Source organism: Lemur catta, chromosome 3, assembly GCF_020740605.2.
Source record: "Lemur catta isolate mLemCat1 chromosome 3, mLemCat1.pri, whole genome shotgun sequence".
In the NCBI taxonomy this organism is placed as follows: domain Eukaryota; kingdom Metazoa; phylum Chordata; class Mammalia; order Primates; family Lemuridae; genus Lemur; species Lemur catta.
The window spans coordinates 18,276,832-18,298,239 of NC_059130.1; the positions used below are offsets into that span (position 1 = coordinate 18,276,832).

At 40.4% G+C, this 21,408-nt stretch overlaps 1 protein-coding gene across 2 annotated transcripts in view; it reads right to left on the reverse strand.

Annotated features, from left to right (window-relative positions):
• TRIM33 (tripartite motif containing 33) overlaps positions 1-16,725 on the reverse strand; it is a 125,050-nt gene extending 108,325 nt beyond the window's left edge. For both annotated transcript variants that reach the window (XM_045546874.1, XM_045546873.1), the window contains exon 1: positions 16,076-16,725. In XM_045546874.1, coding sequence (XP_045402830.1) covers positions 16,076-16,601 — 526 coding nt within the window. In that variant the 5' untranslated portion in view covers positions 16,602-16,725. The remainder of the gene's footprint in view (positions 1-16,075) is intronic.
• Positions 16,726-21,408: the final 4,683 nt, after the last annotated feature.

A 21,408-nucleotide genomic window follows, 5' to 3' on the forward strand; every position in this document is an offset into this window, starting at 1 on the left:
TATGTGTTAGGAAGACAGGAATTGGATGAGGACAGGAGTATACAGCTTTGTACAGTTATTTAACTTTTGAGCCAATGTGAAAGTACTACTTAGTCCAAAGCTAAAATAAATTTAACATTTTAAAATACAATTACTAGGCAAGCCACAGACTAGTATATATATATGACAAAAGACTCATAATCAGAAGATATAAAGAATCGTACAAAAGCACTGAAAAAAAGGCAGAAAAATGCAGGCACAATCTGAAAAGGCACATCACAAAAAATAATATCCAAGGCCAACAACCATACAAATAAATACTGAACTTTCCTGGTTATCAAGGAAATGCAAATTAAACTATAATGCTATATCACTACACACCTACCAAAATGGTTTGGTACAGAATTAGTAAAATTCTGAAGGAACCTAAGACATAGGTTAAAAAGGCTTTTGTGAACTTGCTTTGAGACCTAAGCACCATCTATGCAACATTCCAATCATCTTACCAAACTTGACTATACAATTCGTGTATAATTTGAAAGGTTTTTTGCATTTGTTTCTTGTCTCTCCAACTATATAGTACTATAAAAACAATGCTGATTATTATAATGATGCTTACTTTTTATTAACACATTACAATATAGCTTACTGAAACACTCTAAAGAGAAAAATTTACTTAAGAACTTAAATTTATGATGTGAGTGAGCCACCCTGGGAAAATAAGTAAAAAACAAAAAATAATAAAAACAAAAAATAAAAATAAATAAATAAAGAGGAAAAAAAGAGCTTAAATTTAACTTTTAAAATTATGAAATCAAACTAATTCTAAATTAATTACATCCAACTCAAATAAAAGTGATTAATCAGATTCTACTGAGTCAGGACAAAGGTAGAAAACTGGCAGCCTAATTGGTATTATTTAGCCAGAATAGAGTGTTTTTTAAAATTCCAATTTTAATGCCTTTACACTGGGCAAGCTTCATTAATTCCTATGTCTTACACTACAGTTACCTGCCTGGTTCCTGAAGGCATCCAAATCTGTGCAATTATCTCCATAAGGAAGATCCACATTTAAGTGTAATTTTATCACTCTACCTCTTTGTTTTAAAAAGAAATGAGGATAATATTACCCCTCTGATAGGATTTTTATAAACAAAATAACACGAAAAAGTTTTAACTTGGAATTGATGTTATTTTACAGACAAGGAACATGAAGTCTAAACAGATTCAAATAAACTTATCCATAGCTAATTCTTTTCAGCAATTATTAACTCAGATAACCTCCTGTGAAAGTATACAACATAAATTGAGGAAGGAAAACACAGAAAGAGAAAATTGGATAGATGTTAAGAACAGCCCAGGGAGCCAAGGTTCTGGCTGGTGGTGGGCTCTGGCCTCCGCGCTCCTGCTGCCTGCGCCTTGCGCCTTCCAGTTGCTCAGCAGGCTCCAACCCCAACGCACTCACGGAGCCCTAGCCTAGAGCAAGGCTCTCCTCTCTGCCCTGCTCCGGGCCTCGCCGCCCGCCTCACGGCCCACCTGGCCTACGCTCTTCGGAGTTGCTCCGGTTCGCTCTCACATTTAGGAGCTCAAGCCTGGGACAATGGTGTGCTTGCCTGTATCGTCATTCCAATTCTGCTATAGGTCTACAAAAAAATTCCTGGAGCCATACATATACCCTCTGATTTCCCCTTTTATTAGTCATATATGGCCTAGAAAAGCTACACAAGAATCCAATGATAAAAATAAAAGCAAAGTAGACTGTAAGGGTAGAGACATAAATGGACTATCAACAAGAAGACCGGAAGGGCGCGGTGGCTCACGCCTGTAATCCTAGCACTCTGGGACGCCGAGGCAGGTAGATCATTTGAGCTCAGGAGTTCGAGACCAGCCTGAGCAAGAGCCAGACCCGTCTCTACTTAAAATAGAAAGAAATTAGCTGGACAACTAAAAATATATAGAAAAAATTAGCCAGGCCTGGTGGCACATGCCTGTAGTCCCAGCTACTCGGGAGGCTGAGGCGGGAGGATTGCTTGAGCCCAGGAGTTTGAGGTTGCTGTGAGCTAGGCTGACGCCATGGCACTCTAGCCTGGGCAACAGAGTGAGACTCTGTCTCAAAAAAAAAAAAAACAAAACAAAAACAAGAGACCCAGAAATCTCTGACAAAAAGAGACTAAAGCAATTTTCCCAAAGGATCTCATCGTTTTAAAAATGGATCTGATAATATGAAGCACCTTATTTGTAATTGTCTATGACCTTTCTCACTGAGAATAGAATTCAGGATAGATAGGTATTTACCTGATACTAATCAGGAAATACATGATATCTGTATTTAAAACGTAGTTAGTTATATTTAATGACCTCATTACTTATTTTTTCATTAATATAGCTTCCATTTCTATGACTCCTGTTTTAATCATATGAATAGGTTTGTACCAGTAGACAGTCACTAAACCAGTCAGTACTTAAAAACCTTTGGTCTTTCATTCACATGCATCTGACTGTTGTTTGCTCTCATTTCTTTGAGCTCTTCAAATTTGAGTGAAGTACAATTTTACTGTGAAACAGTTTAGTGAGACTGTGCCATGAAATGAAGGGTAGAGTTGTTGGAGATGATGATGATGTGAAACATAAAGATATAATTACTGTCCAACACAATGGAGCAGCTTGCCCATGAAAGTAGTAATTACTATTTATTGCTCTGAGAACATAGAAAAGACAGGAAAACGGGAAACCTTTTTGAAAAATGAAATTTTTACATAAATGTCTGATGCATATTATAAAATTCTAATCCTTGTTACATTCCTTCTATTCCTACAGATGTACTAAGCATACGGTTAAAAAAAAACAAAAAAACAGCCTAAATTACAGCCAAAAGCGTAAGGACCAAAGGTATCATATAATATGCACATGAGAGAGGGGATCATCACCTCCAAAACGACATTAAGAGCAGAAGGAGTGAATTTTGGTCATGATTAATCCCTACATCTGAACCATACTTCAATGAACACTAATTATTATAAAATGTCTTATTATTTTATAATGTCTTATCTCTTTGGTAAGATTCAATGGGCCCAAGGTTCATTACATATATCCCTTTTGTATACCTTACCTCATAACACATGACGGTAATGTATGACAGCTGGAATGCAGTGCTCATTACTTTCAATACTTCAGAGTCATAAGCACAGTAATACAGTAAAATGATTCTAAATGCCCTACTCTCCTATCTGTTCTATTACAGATGAAAAACTGATGCGGATCTTTTGACTGACATTAGTTTTTTCCTTAAGTATTTACTTTGTGAGGTTTGGTTTTTAAGCTATCCCCCAGTGAGGGAAATGAAATGTGCTGTATAATTTGAACATGAGCATTCTGTTAATAAACCACAAATGGATAGGCCACAGTAGTCCAAAACTCTTATTCTGGCAGTTGTGATGTTAAAAGTAGAAATCTGGGCAGGGTATGGTGGTGCATGCCTGTAGTTCCAGCTATTCAAGAGGCGGAGGTGGGAGGATCACTTGAACCTAGGAGTTCAAGACCACCTGGGCAATGAAGTAAGACCCCATGTCTTTAAAAGAAAAAACAAAAAAGTTGTCTGAAAATTCTCATTTTTCCAAATCCATTGTGGACAACAGGTCAGACCGTACACACATTATTTGAAACCTGACTCACAACCAATGCCTAATTATATCCCACCAATTCCAAACACGAGACATGGCATCAGAATTAGGCTTTGTAGGTAAACAGACAATAAATATCAAGGATATTACACAGGTAGTTGCATAACAAATGAAAACAAATTTCCACAATTTTTATCTACAAAACGGAAAATAACTTAGTAAATTTTTTGTAACATAGGTCTACAAATGAGAAGAATGGAATTCTTGGAAGATAACAGTTTGCTTAATCGGGAAGGATTTAAGTCATCATAGGTAGAGGGCTTTCCTTGCTTGGCTAACGAATGAGCCACTCAGAAATTTACCTTGGTTACAACCTCATTTTTATTTTTTATTTTTAAGAAATTCTGCTGATTAGATATTCCATTCTAAATTTTTCTATTTCTCTGATTTTTGCTTTCTTGTGAGTTGGGAATTATGTAATTAGTGCTTAGTCTGCTCTGCTATGTTGTACTCTTTTAGCATAGAGTAAGTGCATAATAAACACCATGCTTTGCCATCTAATTCAAAACAAAATAATACACTCCACTATGCCTTCAAAGCATGACATTTGAAATCCACTCTCTCTTTTGTTTGAAATGATAGATATGCACTGGTCATTTTTTAAAATGTTGTGCTACAGCCATACATATGCCTATCAAGTTATAGCTGCATCACTGCAATTTGTAATGCACAAAAAAACAGTCCAAAGCAATGAAAGTATTACACAGTCTTTGTCACAACTACTCTATTTTGCATTGGAGCATGAAAACAGTCACAGACAATACATAAATGAATGGGCATGGCTGTGTTCCAATAAAACTTTATTTCTGAACACAAATTTAAATTTCATATAATTTTTACATGTTACAAAAACATTCCTTTGATTTTTTTCAATATTTAAAAGTGTAAAAATTATTCCTAGCTCATAGGTCATACAAAAGCATGCAGCAGGATGGATTTGGCTAATGGGTCAGTTTGCCAGTCCCTGACCTAAAGCAATGTCCAACAATTAACAGGACCACTCACAAGCTCAGAACCCCTAATCAGAACTGTATTTCCTCATTCAAGTAGGAAGACAACCAAGGATCATCCATTGCTTGAGGAGGCCTACAAAACAAAGAGATCAAGATAAAAAGAAAAAAAGAATACCCAGAAACCAAAATAATAGAGGAAACAGAAGAATATCTAGGGAGCAAAAACATTAATATCCCCAAAGAAGGAAGATATATATTAAGTCCAGAGAAAAAGATCAGAATACTATAAAAATCTAAAAATCTCTTAGAAAAGTACAATGTATTAACTGATTAAATAAATTCAACAAAAAAACTGGAGATAAAGTAAGGAGATCTTTCAGAATGTCAGTTGAGCAAGAAAACAAACAGAAGGAAAACATAAAAGATAGGGGTGAATATGAACCCAAGAAAGCCAACATCCAAATAGTGACGGTTTAAAAAAAGTGGGGCAAAAAGAAAAGGACCTTATGAAAATCTGTAGTTTTCTTACTATAAATGAAGATTAAAAGACTAAATAAAAAAGCCCAATGAACTTTTAGAAACAATGAAAGAGAAAAAGAATCAACACTGAGGCACATGACTTATTTCAAAACAAGGATAAAGAGGTAAAAACAACTAAGATTTAAAGCAATTAAAAGGCTCCAGGAAGAGGTAAATAAAACAAAAGAAACCCAACGGGTTGTACAAAGGAGCAAAATCAGACTAGTATTGGCAACACTGATTTCTTTAAGACACTGAAAGAGATGCTTTCAAAGTTCTGAGGAAAAAAGATTTTTAACGTAGAATTTCATATCCAGTCAAGCTATCATTTTGTAGCAGTCTAGAATAAAGAGAACTTCAAAACTGCAAAGGCTCAGAAATTATACTCTCAATGACTCTTCTTCAGGATGTACAAACAAGGGAGTAAACAAAAAATGGGGAAGACATGGGAGCCTGGGGTTTGTGTAATCACAATCAAGACCCTCTTCATAAAACTGACTTGTGAGATTACACCCTCAGAAGAGTACATAAGTAAATAATAGTAAAATGTTTGGAAAAAATAAATCTGACCAACAGCATGGAAAGGAAGAAATGTATCTGTCACTGGCTGGGTTCAGAGCAAAGAAAAAAATTTTCTCCTGAGTGTTTCTAAATACAGGCTAGCCTACATAAAAACTCTAAATCAACATCTGCCAGTTTTAAGAAACATCAGACTAAAAATCAGCTTCAGTAATTCTTGTGTTGGTGGCATCTGACAAAAACAAATGCAAAATACTCTGTGGAGGCTAGTTCCCTAAAACCAGGTCTAGCAGATTTCACAGAGATAAAGCCCTGGTGAGTATGCTCACAATCCAAAATTATAAAACACAAGAGGGCCTACTATAAACAAGAGTAGGCAGAAGCAAGCAGTAGTAAGACAGCAAGAACCTCACATAATGAAATTATCAAATAGAAATATGAAATCAGTACACTTGAAACATTTAAAAAATAAAAAGATTAAAATAAAACACAGGCACAGTGGCTCATGCCTGTAAACACCTAGCACTTTGGGAAGGCAGGGTAAAAGGATCACTTGAGGCCAGGAGTTTGAGACCAGCCTAAAAAACATAGTGAGACTTTGTCTCTACAAAAAAAAAAAAAAAAAAAAAAAATCAGCCAAGTGTGGTGGCACGCACCTATAGTTCCAGCTACTCCGGAGGCTGAGACAGGAGGATTGCTTGAGCCCAGGAGTTCCAAGTTACAGTGAGCTATGATCGTGCCACTGCACTCCAGACTGGGCGACAGAGACCCTATCTCTTAAAACAAACCAACCAACAAAGAGTAAAAACAGTTAAACCTAATTTGAGAAACCATTTATATTAAAAATGAAAATATTAAGTATATAGGAATAGCTCATAAAAGATGCATAAGACCTTTACAGAACAAAAAGATAAATTATTATTCAAAAACACAGAAAATTCATAGAAGATTTAAGCAAATGCAGCGGGATACCATGTTTATAAATAGGTAGACACCATACTATAAAGATATTTTCTCCTAAAATAATCTATATATTCAAAACAATTCCAATAAAAACACTGACAGGTTTTTTTCATTTTTTTTTTTTTTTAAGAGATAGGGTGTCACTATGTTGTCCAGGCTGGAGTGCAGTGCCTACTCACAGGCAAGATCATTGCATACTGAAGCCTCCAACTCCCGGGCTCAAGTGATCCTCCCATCTCAGCCTCCTGAGTAGCTGGGACTACAGGCACACACCCCCACACCCTGCTTAACAAATTTTTTAAACAAACTTTCACAAGACAATTCTAAAATGTAAAGAAAAGCAAAAGTTCAAGATCAGTGGAGGGCTGGTGCACCACTGTAATCCCAGCTACTCAGGAGGCTGAGGGAGAATTGCTTGCTCCCAGGAGTTTGAGACCAGCCTGGACAACACAGTAAGACCCTGCCCCTTAAAAAAAAATCAATCAGTCAAGATAACCTTGAAAATGGCCAGGCACAGTGGCTCACACCTGTAATCCTAGCACTCTGGGAGTCCAAGGAGGGAGGTCAGGAATTTGAGACCAGCCTGAGCAAGAGCGAGACACAGTCTCTACTAAAAATAGAAAAAATTAGAAAAAATTAGCTAGGTGTGGTGGTGTGCGCCTGTAGTCCCAGCTACTCAGGAGGCTGAGCCAGGAAGATTGCTTGAGCCCAGGAGTTTGAGGTTGCTGTGAGCTAGGCTAGGCTGCTGCCATGGCACTGTAGCCCAGGTGACAGAGCAAGACTCTGTCTCAAAAAAAAAAAAGATAATCTTGAAAATGAGCAAGATACATGTGGAGGGCAGTAAAATTACCTTGATGACAAAGCTTATTGCTTATTATAAAGCTATAGCAACAACAAAAAGAAAAACTGATTGAAAATTTAAAATTCTTAAACAGTAAAAGACAGCTCTCTAAAAAGTCAGGTGTATTAGTTACCTGTTGCTGTGTAACGAATTACTCCAAAACTTAATGACTTAAAACAACAATAATTATTTTTCACAGCTTCCTTGAGACAAGGATTTGGGAGGACTTAGTAGGCAGTTACGGCTCAGTGTCTCTAATGAGGCAGTCAGATGTTAGCCAGGACTGCAATCATTTGAAAGCTTGACTAAGCTGGAGGATCTTCCTCCAAAGTGGTTCATTCACATGGCTGGCAAGCTGATGCTGGATGTTGGCAGAAGACCTCAGTTCTCCACATGGGCCTCTTTTAAGAACTGCTAGAGTGCCTTCACAGAATGACAGCTGTTTTTCACACAGAATAAGGGATGCAAAGAGCAAGGAAAAATCTGTGTCTTTAATGACCTAGCTTCATAAGTCACTGTTAATTCTGTTGTATTCTCTTTCTTGGTCACAGAGACTAGCCCTAAGAACTGTGGACAAAAATTACTGAAGGGTATGAATAGCAGGAGACAAGGAACAAGAGGCCATCTTAGAGGCTGGGTACCACACCAAGCCACAGGCTCAGAATAAATCTTCAACTTACATAACCAACAAAGGATCAGTGTATAGAATTTATCAAGAATTCTTGTAAATCAAAAGATACAATCTAAAGAAAAACAGAAAACATATGGACAAGTAATTCACAGAAATCACATATAATAAGCATTCAAAAGTATTGCTCATTAGTGCCACATAGTGCATGTCATTTATCCATTATTGGGGCACAGGCTTTAAATATTTTTCTAAAAATGGTATATTTATGTCTATTCATCCTTATTCTTTTTCCCAGTTGCCCTTGGGTCCAATGGCTAGGGATACAAGTACAGTTTGTGGCCACAGAAGAAACACAGGTTAATTTATCTATCACCCTGAGCCCAATCTCTAAAGTTAGCCTCAGCAAAGTATAGTGATGGAATTCAAACGTCATAAACATTAAAAAAAAAAAAAAAAAAAACAAGAGATCTACAGTGAGCTATTTATGAAAGCTCAATTTCTGTTAGTAAGTACTTTCTTCATTTTTACATTTTATTGGGAGCAGGCTCTTTATGAACTGTTATAAGTACTCCAAAATGAAGGACTATAAATGTATAAATCTACCACATCCTACTATTCTATAGTCTGATATTCTTCCCACTAACCCAATGACTCTACATTATTGTCTTCTTACTGTTCTTTAAGGCAGCAGGTCTCAAGTCTCAGGACTTCTCTTACGATCTTAATTACTTAATTACTGAGGAACACAAAGAGCTTTTGTTTAGATGGATTATGACTATCAATATGTACAGCATTAAAAATAATAGCTGAGAAGTTTTTAAATATTTTATTAATTCATTCAAAAATAATACTCACTACATGTTTAAATAACATTTTATCAGAAATAACTATATTTTCCAAAACAAAAATATTTAATAAAGAGTGGCACTATATTTTAAAAATCTGTTTAATAGCTGGCTTCATAGAAGATGGCTGGAAATATGCTTCTGCATTTAATCTGTTTTGATATGCTGTTTCTTTGAAGAATACAAAGAAAATCTGGCCTCATACAGCTACGTATCTAAGAAAAAGGAAGAGTATGTTTTATTTTATTTTATTTTTTGAGACAGAGTCTCGCTTTGGTGCCCGCGCTAGGCTAGAGTGAGTGCCGTGACATCAGCCTAGCTCACAGCAACCTCAAACTCCTGGGCTCAAGTGATCCTCCTGCCTCAGCTTCCAGAGTAGCTGGGACTACAGGGGCGCGCCACCACGCCCGGCTGATTTTTTGTTTCTATTTTTAGTTGATTGGTTAATTTTCTTTCTATTTTTAGTAGAGATGGGGTCTCGCTCTTGCTCAGGCTGGTCTCCAACTCCTGACCTCAAGCAATCTTCCCGCCTCAGCCTCCCAGAGTGCTAGGATTACAGGTGTGAGCCACCGTGCCCAGCCAAGTAAGAGTATATTTTCATAGCCTTTTTAAATCATTGTGTGTATATTTTTCTTGAATATAACACAAAAACTTAAAAAGTATATGTCTTAAACATCAGTTGCAATGTGGAATCATAAACCTTATCAATGAAATTTTACTACTCTATTAAAATCTATTTATTATTGGTCTATTTTGCACTCTGAGTATTTTTTCTATGCATAATTTTATAATAGCATGCATTGGTCATTTAGAAAATATTGGTTCAATAAGCTATGCAGATCTTTCAAATGCTGACATTTCATTATACAATATAAAAAAAACCCCACATTCATTAATACCATTACCAGTCTCATCAGAAAAGCCTTTAAATATTGAGAAACTGTCAAGCTCATGGCAGCAAATACAAGTTTTCCAAAATTCTAATTTTCATTTAAAAGCTCAATTTTTATTGCTGGCAACATAAAATGTCAGTTGTTTTCCTGGAAGTGACAGACTCAATTCATTCATTTTTGAGAAAATGGCTGCCAAATACCCATACCTAAAAACCAGAGTCAATTATTCTTTCAAGTAATAATTCTTTTCCATGAAAAAAAGCTGCCAATTCAGCTTGGAACCCAAACTACACAAGTACTTTTCTTCTTGCACTTCAGTCTACAGCAGAAGCACTTTATGTACATTTCCCATTTCATCACACAGAACATTAATGATCAAAATAAAATAAGTTTTACTGCTTTATCAAGGACATTAAGTCAAACTGGCACAGTTTTTTCGGTTTTATTTTTGTTTTTACTCTAAGTGTGTGGTAATAAAGATACAATGACTTTTAGTATGGCTTGGAGCCACTATCTTAATTCATGCAAAGATGCCAGCAGTTTTACCCATCATTGCTTTTGCGCCATAATACAAATGTAGGCACAGTGAATAAGGCAAATAACAAATTAGTGGAATTATGAAAACAGTTTTAACCTTGTGAATTCCTGAAAGGGTCTCAAGGACAAAGACACTACTGCCATAACACCTACCACCATTCTGTGGACCACACTGTGAAAATCACTGTTTTAACATATTCTCACTTAGGGGCCACCAACGAGTATATTTGAGGAAATTAAAAGCAACTATATTCCCCTAACTAGAATTCTGATGTACAGATACTAGACATTAATTATAAAGAGAATTTAGGACATTAGTTTACAAGTTTTTACAAGTTCTAGGTAGCTGTAGAGTTTGAGAACTTAAATGACTTATCAGGCACGCTGTACACAACAGTACATGTCAGAAAAGCCTAGAAAACAGCCAACAATCTACCCCCCTGCCTCTTCTTCCCGTTTACTATGAGATAGAGGTAGTTACAAAGAATGAAAGACAACTGAAAGATGACTGAATATAATAATACTGCAATTTATTGGGGGTTTCCCATGTAAGCTTCCAATAAGTATTATTTTACGATATATTAACTCATCTAATTCTCACAACACCACTATGGTGTAGATATAATTATTACTCTCAATTTATGGATGTTAAGTGATTTATCCATGGTCATTCAAGTAGTAAATGGTAGAGCTCAAAAATGAATTCAGGTAGTCTGACCACAATGCTAGAAGCTGTTAAAAAGTATTTCAGCCAGCAGTGCCCTGCCCTCCCCTGGGTCCTCAAGGGAAAAAAATTTGTTTAAAAAATAAAGTGTTTCAGCTTTCTTTGACATATCTTTAATGACCGGTTGCTGGTATGGTACTACAAAAAACTCAAGCTTGTTTCTGTCAAATAGAGCAGAGAAAGTATGACCTACAGAGTCCCCAAAAAGTCACACAGACGCTAGAGCTACCATACAGTACATGTATGTACTCCTAGGACAAGAACTTCCAAGGGCCCAAACAGAAGACTCCCCAGAGTGGCTTGGCATGGTCTATGATGAACAGACAAAAACACCATGAGGAGGTGCTCTTCACACTCAGAGGTCTTCCCGCCCACTTACCATGTGATTGTTGCCATCTCAGACTTTTCACAGTAAGTTGACGAATTCAGAAATAAATGATTTTTTCGTGTTGATTCTTCCATCACTCCCACAAACTATAATAATATTAAACTTATGTAGATGCAGAAAGTTGACATAAAAAACAACAGAATCATAGAATCTAACTGGACAGGAACTCAGCCTCTTCATATTGCAGAAGACCTGGAGAGGCTGCCTAGGCGCTAATTAACAGCAGAACCCAATGCAACTTATACCAATACAGTTCTTCAGCCACATCATTGTGCTGTCTCAGATATGCCCAACTACAAAAGTCTCATTTGAGAGTTCATTCAGATGCATCAATACAAATTTGTATTTTTACTAACACATTACACATTTATATATATTGACTCGCTACTGATAGCTTTTCTGTCTCAAACCTGAAAAAGCACCAAAAAATTTACAAAAGCACTTTAAAAAGCTCACTATTGAAATTCAACAAATATTAACTAGTTTATCTATTTTGATTTTCCAAATATTCCAAGAGATCAGACTTCCTCCTCAAAATATTTAAGTCCATGTTTCTCAAAGTAAGATAGGTACCACCTGCATCAGAATCACATGAGGTACTTGTTAAAAATGCAGATACATGGTGTTATCCCCAAATCAATTGATCCAGTCTCTGAAAAATCTCCCAAATTAATCCCCGAATAAGCTCTCCAGGTGATTCTTATTCATTCAAAAGCTATTTATTAAACATTCATTCTATAATACAATATTATAGAGAGATGAGAGACAAGCAAGTAAACAAAAATAAACATTTTGGATTTTAGCTGGCTATGAAGAACAAAAATGATATGTCAGAGAGGGACCTGGAGGACTATCTTAAAATGAGTCATCAAATAAAGTCTTTCTGAGGAGACATTTGAAGTGAGGAGCCCTTCATTCAAGATCAGTGGTTCTCAAACTTAAGTGTGCATCAGAATCACCTGGAGGACTTGTTAAAACAGACTGCTGGTCAGAGGTCTAGAGTGGGGCCCAAGAATTTATATTTCTAACAAGGTCACAGATGATGCAGATGCTGCAGGTCCAGGAACCACACTCTGAGAACCATCAATCTACAGGGAACAGCCGAAGTGTGTAAGTATATTAAGAGAAACAGAAAGAAGACCAGTTAGAAGGAAGGACATTATACTTATCGTTTCAAACCACTTGAGAAAGATGGTGGATTAAAATCACCAGCTACAGTTCTCCAGACAAGAGAAGATGAAATCTGAGGTTGTTCAATACCTTGCATTTTTTAAGTATTTCAGTTATAAAGCATTTTCACTTTTTTTTTTTGTTAAGACAGGGTCTCGCTCTGTGGCACAGGCTGGAATGCAGTAGTGCAACCATAGCTCACTGTAACCTCCAACTCTTGGGCTCAAGCAATCCACCACAATCTCCCGAGTACCTCAAACTACAGGCAGATGACACTAGCTAATTTTTTTATATTTTGGAGAGACAAGGGTCTTGCTGTGTTGCCCAGGCTGGTCTCAAATTCCTGGCCTCAAGCTATCCTTCCGCCTTGGCCTCCCAAAGTGCCGAGGCGTGAGCCACTGCACTCAGCCTGTTTAATCTGACTTAGTGAGACTATTAGCTACATTTTAGAGAGAAACTGAAATACTGAAACAGTATGAACCTCCTTTAGAGTTAAGTAGGCAGAACTATGTTCCCTGATTCCAAATTCAGTGTTCTTTCCAACATAGCTTCTTCTCTTTTTTTAAAAAGCAAAGCAAAGGGTACATATAGGAACTAATACTGACAAATTAGTTTCTAGACTCTCTACCATAGAAACATGATGGATTCCAGACCCAATTTGTCCTATATATACTGTCTGTATATACTGGTTAGAAAGCAACATTACTTGAGATTGACAGTATTTAGTTCCTTCCATTTATTTCTCCTAGTTCTAAAACAAAGCATGAAGAAGTGAAAAGGAAATTTACAGGTTATTATTCTCTCTTCTACATAAATTTCAGAGAGCCAATTTCATAAAGCTCAGTCCCTCAGCCACATCAATCACAATTTGCATCTTGCAATTTGCCTCTAAATCTCTCACCTAACACAGGTATCCAACAGAACACTGAATCTCAAGTGTCTTACTATGCTTATGGGGCCAAGAATAGTTATCCTCTACACATCCATTATCACTTAGTGTCTTCTCCATCAACCAAAACCTCATTCTTTTTTTTTTGGAGACAGAGTCTCGCTCTGTTGCCCAGGCTAGAGTGCCATGGCGTCAGCCTAGCTCACACCAACCTCAAACTCCTGGGCTCAAGCAATCCTTCTGCCTCAGCCTCCCAAATAGCTGGGACTACAGGCATGCGCCACCATGCCCAGCTAATTTTTTCTATATATTTTTAGTTGTCCAGATAATTTCTTTCTATTTTTTCAGTAGAGACGGGGTCTCACTCTTGTTCAGGCTGGTCTCAAGCTCCTGACTTCAAGCAATCCTCCTGCCTCGGCCTCCCAGAGTGCTAGGATTACAGGCATGAGCCACCGCACCCGGCCCAAAACCTTATTCTTAACATAGCATTCTTAACCTGTATATCCCAATAATACTTCAAACCAAAACATCCAAAACTGAAATCATTACATCCTCCCTCTACCCCTACTTCTGTGCCTGAATTCTTTATTTGCATTAATAGCACTGTCATCCCCCAAAAAAGAAACCTGGAATTCAGCTTACACATTTGTCTCCATCACACCAGTCTAAACGCCCCACTCTACCTCCATTCCTATCCCACTTACAATTAGTTACTACTAATAAACTAGCTGCCATTTCTTTTGTAACTGCCATGTACTAATCACTTTACATTACATATATATTTTTAAGACTAGTCAAGGGCAGTAACATTATGTATTTTATCTCACTTCATTCTCTCAATAATCCTGTGAGCTATGTACTTTTGCCTGTTTCACAAATGAGAAAACAGGCTAAGAAAAGTTTAATCTGTCCAATCATAAGTAGGAGGTGGCAAAGTAGACATCCAAATTCTATCATACCAAAATGCTTCCTTCTATAATACCTGATATCAGTCTTTTATTACCCCTTCCAAATGATAAATTTCTCACCTAGATAACTGCCAAGATTCTCCTCATTGATCTCCCTGCCTCCGGCCTTGAGCCTTCCCTCATTCCTCAAGTGCCCCAAGTGATCCTTCTGGATCACAAATCTGATCCTTTTATCCTCTTGATATAAAAGCCCTTAAAGAATGCCCTTTAGTCCACATTGTACAGAATACACTTTACAGAATAATTCCAAAACCGTTAGTGCAGATGTCTACAATCACTTACCTGCAATTCTGAAATTCAAAAGCTTTGAAATTTCAAGTTTTTTCATAAGTTTGCAACAAAACCCACTCTGAATTTCAGGAGGCTATTTATTGTCCATTTACCCCATTAGTGTGATATTCACGTGTTTCAATGCAGAAACATTAATGTATTTGATAAAGAGCTATTAACCCTGACCCCGCTAAAATATTTCCTAAGCGACCTTACCAGGAAAAAGAAAAATGCCAAAATGTTCTTAAGTCCAAAACACATCTGGTCCCAAAGGTTTCAGAAAAGGGACTGTGGGCTCCTCACCTATTCAGCCCATCAATCCACGCTAATTTCCACCAATCACCTTACACGTTCTTTAATTCCAAGGATGTATAACGTGCCCTATGTCCGGAATACCCTCCAACCCACTGAGGTATTCACCCTTCAAGAACCTGCTCAAGGATTTCTTTTCCGTGAAGTTCCCCTGACCTTCCCTCCCCATTGTGCCACGACCATTGTCCTCCCCCAGGACTTCCACTGCTGCACGTTCTATTTCCCCGTTACACTGTGAACAAGGTCCTGAGTATTTTATTCAACCCTAGCACAGTGCCCAAACACTAAGGGCTCATTAACGTACAATGAACTGAAACGAATTCATGCCCAGCTCTCCGACTCCCAATTTCCTCCAAAGTTCATTCCTCCTTCATTCCCAAACCTTAGGATGTTCCCTAATCCTGCAGGCCCCTCGGTTATTCTCACTTCCTGAGCGCCTCCTTCCCAATGTCATTTTAAAATTATTTTCTACCAGGAGCCTTCTTTTGGCCCCAAGCTCTCTCCAACGCCTGTTATCCATCTCCATTAAATCCGTAGTCCTTTCTCCTAACTGTGAACAGGCCAAGTCCCCTCCCTCCTGAGCAATCCATGCTCACAGCCCTTACCTCTTTCTTACCTACTCCCTCAACGTCTCTCCTGGCCTGGTCCCTTCCACCCAAAACGCTCCTCACAACCGGTTTCCCACACCGCCTCTTCTCTCACCGTCCGGGGTCCGCCACCCCGCAAGCAGCACCCGGCCTGGAGCTGCACACCACAACCTCCCTCGCAGCCAGCGTCCCCTCCCCCAGCCTCCCGCAGCCGGCACCCCTCCCTTCAACCTCCCCGTATCTCTTGCGGTCTAGCTTCTCTGGAAACCGTCCTGGGGGCCGTGTCTTTCACCCGTAGACCCTCAGGATCGCGCCGGTCAGAGCGGCCCCAGCAACTCCGTCCCCGGATGCTTCTGGACTCCACAAATTCCCCGCGGCCCAGACGTCGGGCAGGGCCTCCGGCTCACCTTGTTGGATGTCGCCGTTGCTGCCCCCCGGGATGGGCACGCTGAGCTGGCGCTCAGGCTCGGGCAGGCAGCGCAGACAGAAGGAGTGAAGACAGGGCAGCAGCTTGGGCTCCGCCTCACGCCGGCTCTGCAAGCTCTGCTGACACACGGCGCAGGTGTCCAGGAGCGAGGCTGGCGGTCCAGGAGGCGGCCCCGCCGAGGGACCCGGAGCAGGAGCCGAGGCTGGAGCTGGGGCCGGCGTCGATAACGCCCCCCCAGGAACTCCGGGGCCCACTGAGGCCGCAGGGGCTGAGGCAGCCGGGGCCGAGCCCGAAGAGGCCGCGGCCACCCCCCCGTCGTCGGGCCCGGCCGCGCCGCCCTCCGCGCCGGCCCTGCCGCCTTCCTCCTCCTCCTCCTCCACCAGCACCGCGGCGAGAGGCGGCTCCGCCTCCTGCGCCGCGGGCCCCGCGGCCCCGGCAGTTACCGGCGCGCTGCCGCTGCCCCCGCCGCTGCTCTCAGCCTCGCCGCCGCCTTTGTTTTCCGCCATGTTTTCCTCTTTGAACCCGCCGGACCGCCCCGCGCCGCCCGCCGCCCGCGTCGCCGCCGCCGCCCCCAGCCCCAGCCGCAGCCGCAGCGAGAGCGGCCGCCGAGAGCGAGCGAGCGAGCGAACCCACGAGAGCGCGCGCGCAGACGGCGCCCCCGCCCTCGCGTCGCGCGTTTGAAGGAGAGCGGGCGCGGCGCGCGCACGTACGCACCGACGCTTTCCAGAGGGAGGCGGGAACTCGGGGCGCGGGCGCGGAGGTGTCTCTGCTTCCAGTACCGGCCTCCGAGCCCGGTTCGTCGCGTCGGTGCCGCGGCAATTTAGCTCGAAAGGAGCTTTTAAAACCAGAGGCCCTTGATGGTGGACGGCCTTCGACTGCGGGTGGCTGTAAACTCTGATGCAGCGGTGGTGCAGAAAGAGGACGGAAGAGAGTGGAAGGGTCGAAGGCCCGGGCCCCCTGCCCGAGCAAGCGTCTCCCTGGCGGCGCTGTCCCCAGCGGCGAGCGCGTCGCCGCGGAAGCTTCACCTGCCGCGCGGTCGGATGCGGGGCCTCCTGGGTTTCCGTGTTGCGCGTTATCTGGCCGCCTTCGTTGGGTGGCTGTGGCGCGGGGAGCAGTAGAGTTTTGTTTTGTTTTGTTGGAACTGGGGACCACAAACAGGCTGGAAAGGCCGGGTGAGGAAGAAACTCTTTAACAGTATTTTTTAGCTTCCTAAGGTGATTCTGAAACGTTGCTACATATCAAAATCAACTGGGGAGTTCTTCAGACACAGATGCCAGAGCTACCTACACCCTAGACCTGAATTGGGAAGTAGGGGAGAGGGCCGATGGATGTTGCAGAGTCACTGGAGCCGATTTTAGCATGTGTCCATGTGGAGAGGAACCGATCTAAGCAATATCCTTGCCTGAGAGTCCCACTTAGGTTTCCTGGCGTGAGCTGGGTGACAAACGTCCTAACAATATCAGTAATAGCAGCTTACAGAAAGGGTTGTCTTTTTATTTGTAAAACAAGCATTTGGAGGATTTTATGTAGTGCAGTGGCTGTTGGGATCGTGAAGGGATTCGGTCTTCTCACTGTTGCCACAGAATTTATCTGTGAGCTGGTGTAAGTCCTTAACCACGTGAAAACATTTTATTTATTCAGAGTATTTACTGACCTCTTTATTATGTGTCTGGTAGTGTTTTAGATAGGTTGGGATGACAGCAGAGAACAAAGGAGCTCCCTACCTTCAAGGAGTTTACAATCTAATGGGGAAAGATTGACAATAGATATATATATATACTAGGGGATGGTAAGTGCTACTATATGAAGAAAAAATAAGCAGGGTGAAGGGATTAGAGATGGCTGAAGAAGGCCTCTGTTGATCAGGTGAAGGAGCCTGTCTGGCAGAAGAGTGTTCCTGATGGAGGAACAAATAGCCAGTGGAAAGGGCCTGAGGCAAACAGGGCTTCTTGGCTTGTTAGAGGAACAGCTAGTAGACTGTGGCTAGCGTGGCTTGAGCAAGGGAGAGAGTAGTAGGATATGAGATAAGAGAATTATTAAGGTGGCCGGGTCGTGTACAGAAACGGTCTTCAATTTGTTTTAACTTTTGTGCCCTTTAAAAGAGTTTTGGAACTGTTTTCTCTCAAGCATTGTCAATTGACTCTAAAATTTTTCATAGGTTTAAATAGTTGGCAAAGTGTAATTTCTGACATTGCTCAATACTGACATTTTTAAATCTATCTAATGGAAAAGTAAACACTAAAGTGTTTTAAAACTATCACCTGTTTTTAAAGTACATATAAATGCCATATTTTGTTAAATATTGAACATGAAAAATAAAGTTTGAGAATGTTTTAATGAAATGGCTAAGAATCTTTTTTGTTTTCCCAATTAGTCCGTGTAGGCTTGAGTGCATACAACATTGCTAGAATGAGACAGATCCTGTATGTATTTCATTTTTCATTTTTATAGACTTAAACACCGCATTAAAAACTATGTGTATGAAGCTCTGACTCGGATGGGGCAAAGGCAATGTATGTAACCTGAACATTTGTACCCCTGTAATATGCTGAAATAAAAAAACAATTTTTTAAGTAAAAACTGTCTGTATATACACATACATATATGTAGTGGATTAATTCCCTTAAAACTATCCTTCTGTACCCCTTAAAAAATTTCCTCCATTGGAGTACCCCCGGAGTACTCATTTAAGACTACTGAGTCAGATGAGAAGCTTTGTATGGATTTTAGGCAGACCCAAAGCGGAATTGTGAAGAGTCACTGCTGCCTAGAGAAATCACTTGTAGAGAGAATGGAAGAAGAAAGACCAGTTAGGCTGCTAATGCAATGATAACTCGGTCAAGGAATAATGGTTGTTGATTGGACCAGGCTGGTATCTGTACAGGTGGTGGAAAATATGAAGTATAAAAAGACTATTCTCCAAATTTACTTCAAAAAAATAAGTTTATGGATTGAATTTCTCAACCAAAAGTTTTGCTTCCATGAGTTCTTAACCTTTTGATGCCTGCTACTGCTTGCCTTGATTAAAATCTAGAATAAAATTTTTTTATTCTGGAGCCAAAATGCTTGGTTTGAAGTCTGGTTCCACCACTTACTATGATTTAGGACAGCTCACTTAACTTGCCTCAGTTTCCTCAGTTGTAAAAGGGTATTTACTACTAGTAGTGGTAGGTAGTGAGGGACCTCCAGCTATCCTAGGGACAAAAGGTGGTACCTTGCCTTGGTGCTGCCTCCAGCAGTAGCCACACCTGGGGAAGAAAGATGGGGGAGGCACCTGCCTTGGTGCTACCCCACCTTGATCATTCCCTGAGCAATTGCCACACCTGGGGGAAGGAGGAATGCCCTGCCAATCTGCAAAAGAATGCAGGGAATTTCCCAGCCCCTGGGCCAGGCAGCCCAGGCACAATAGGGACTGGAAAATGACCTAGAGTAACCCAAAGCTAATTATCATGTCATTAACTGTCCATCAAAGTGGTTCAGTGGTGAAGTTTGTTTTTTTGGTTTTTGTTTTTTTATTTGAAGTTTGAACCACGAGGAGGGTGCAATCCAAACAATGTAAAACAGGACCCTGGCCCATAACCCGGGCCTCTTGTTATGACAGGGAACGGGAGCCTGTTTGTTGTCTATGGTGAATGTATCTTGCTCTTGCTCTATAAACCTATCTTGCTCTTCCTCAATAAACTTTGTTTCGTGCTGGCCCTCGTATTAGTACATCTGGTCATTCTTCGACCAAGAGCACACCAAGAACCGAGAACAGACTGCCAACTGGACAGTAGGGTCTACCTCAAGGTTGTTTGACAAATAATATTTGTAAAGTGCTAATAACAGTGCCTGGTACATGGTAAACATGAGTGTTAAAGTAGACCCAAAGTTCTCTGACGGGGACAGAACTGTAGAAGAAAACAAATGTGCCACTGAGAGAAAATCCCAAGAAAGGGAATCAAGCTATGAGCTGAACTGAACAGGTGTAGGTAGAGGCTGCATCAGCCGTTCCCCTAACCTAGGCTGCTAGCCCCTGACCCTCTTGTCTGAGCATTATGAGAAAAACACAGTTCTGAAATACAGGAGAGAGCTATCGGTAGGTCTGTAGCAGTTCTGCTGTGAAGAAAACCCCTCTGGGTTGCCAGTAACCAAAAGCAGAAGGAGCTTTCCAGTTGTTTAGAAAAGAGAAAGAGCACTGGAGGTGAGTGACCCAGGTAGGTGAGTAACGGTGAGAACGCGATGTGTCCAGCTGGACACAGGAGGTTCGAGACAGTAAGGCAGTAGAGCAGGAACATTTGCAAATGCTGGTTTACACCTCCTAAACTGCAACCATGGTGAACAGCATGAGCAGAAGAGTGCATGAGGACCAGCAGAGAGATGCTGAGTTGCGGTTGATATTTGGGACATTTCTATAAATGTGCAATACTTACACTCACCAGTGGGTGGGGCCAAGGGATGTAAAGGTGACATTTTATCATTTAAAGTTCACCTCTCAGCATTTCATGGTGTGCAAAGTGCACTTTGACTTCCCAGTGCTGTGTTGTCGGAATGAGTTTGGGAACCACTAGTGCCAAGAAGAGTGGGACAGATAGCAAAGTTCTGAATAATCACTATCTATTGTTTCTTCTGTTTCTAAGGCTTTTCAGGGGCACATTGTAAATCCAGTTATAAACATGACATTTGAACAGCAGTTTACAATTTGCAGAGTGCTTTCACACGTATTATCTCTAATTCTTGCAACCAGTAAGATACATCCCAATTTAGACAATAAACAGACTTCATTATGTGAATGGACTAATGTATTAGCCATCTATTGTTAGAAAATAAGAGTCATTTTCAATTTTTTGCTATTATAAAAAATATTTTGATAAGTATTGTGATGAATAATTCTTAGTATGTCTATAACTATTTCTTCTGAATATTCCTAAAAGTAGAATTCTTGGCTGGGCTTGGCCTGCACCTGTGGTCCCAGCTACTTGGGAGGCTGAGGCGAAAGGATTACTTGAGCCCGGGAGTAAAGGCCAACCCAGACATACTAAGACCTTGTCTTGATTTTTTAAAACTAAATAAATGAAAAATTTTAAAAGTCAAATTGCTGATTCAAAGAATATGCCTATGTAAAAGTTTTTAACATAAATTTAAAAGATTCCCTATGATTTATTAGATATCCAAATTGTTTTGAAGTATTTTGCTACTATAAATAAAAAGTGCAATTAACATGTAATCTTTTTTTCAAATCCCTGTTTCTCTAAAGGTCTCTGTTTCCTCATATCTCACTCATTCCTCAATTCACTCTGGCCTGGCTTCTCCTCCCATCACTCTACCAAAACA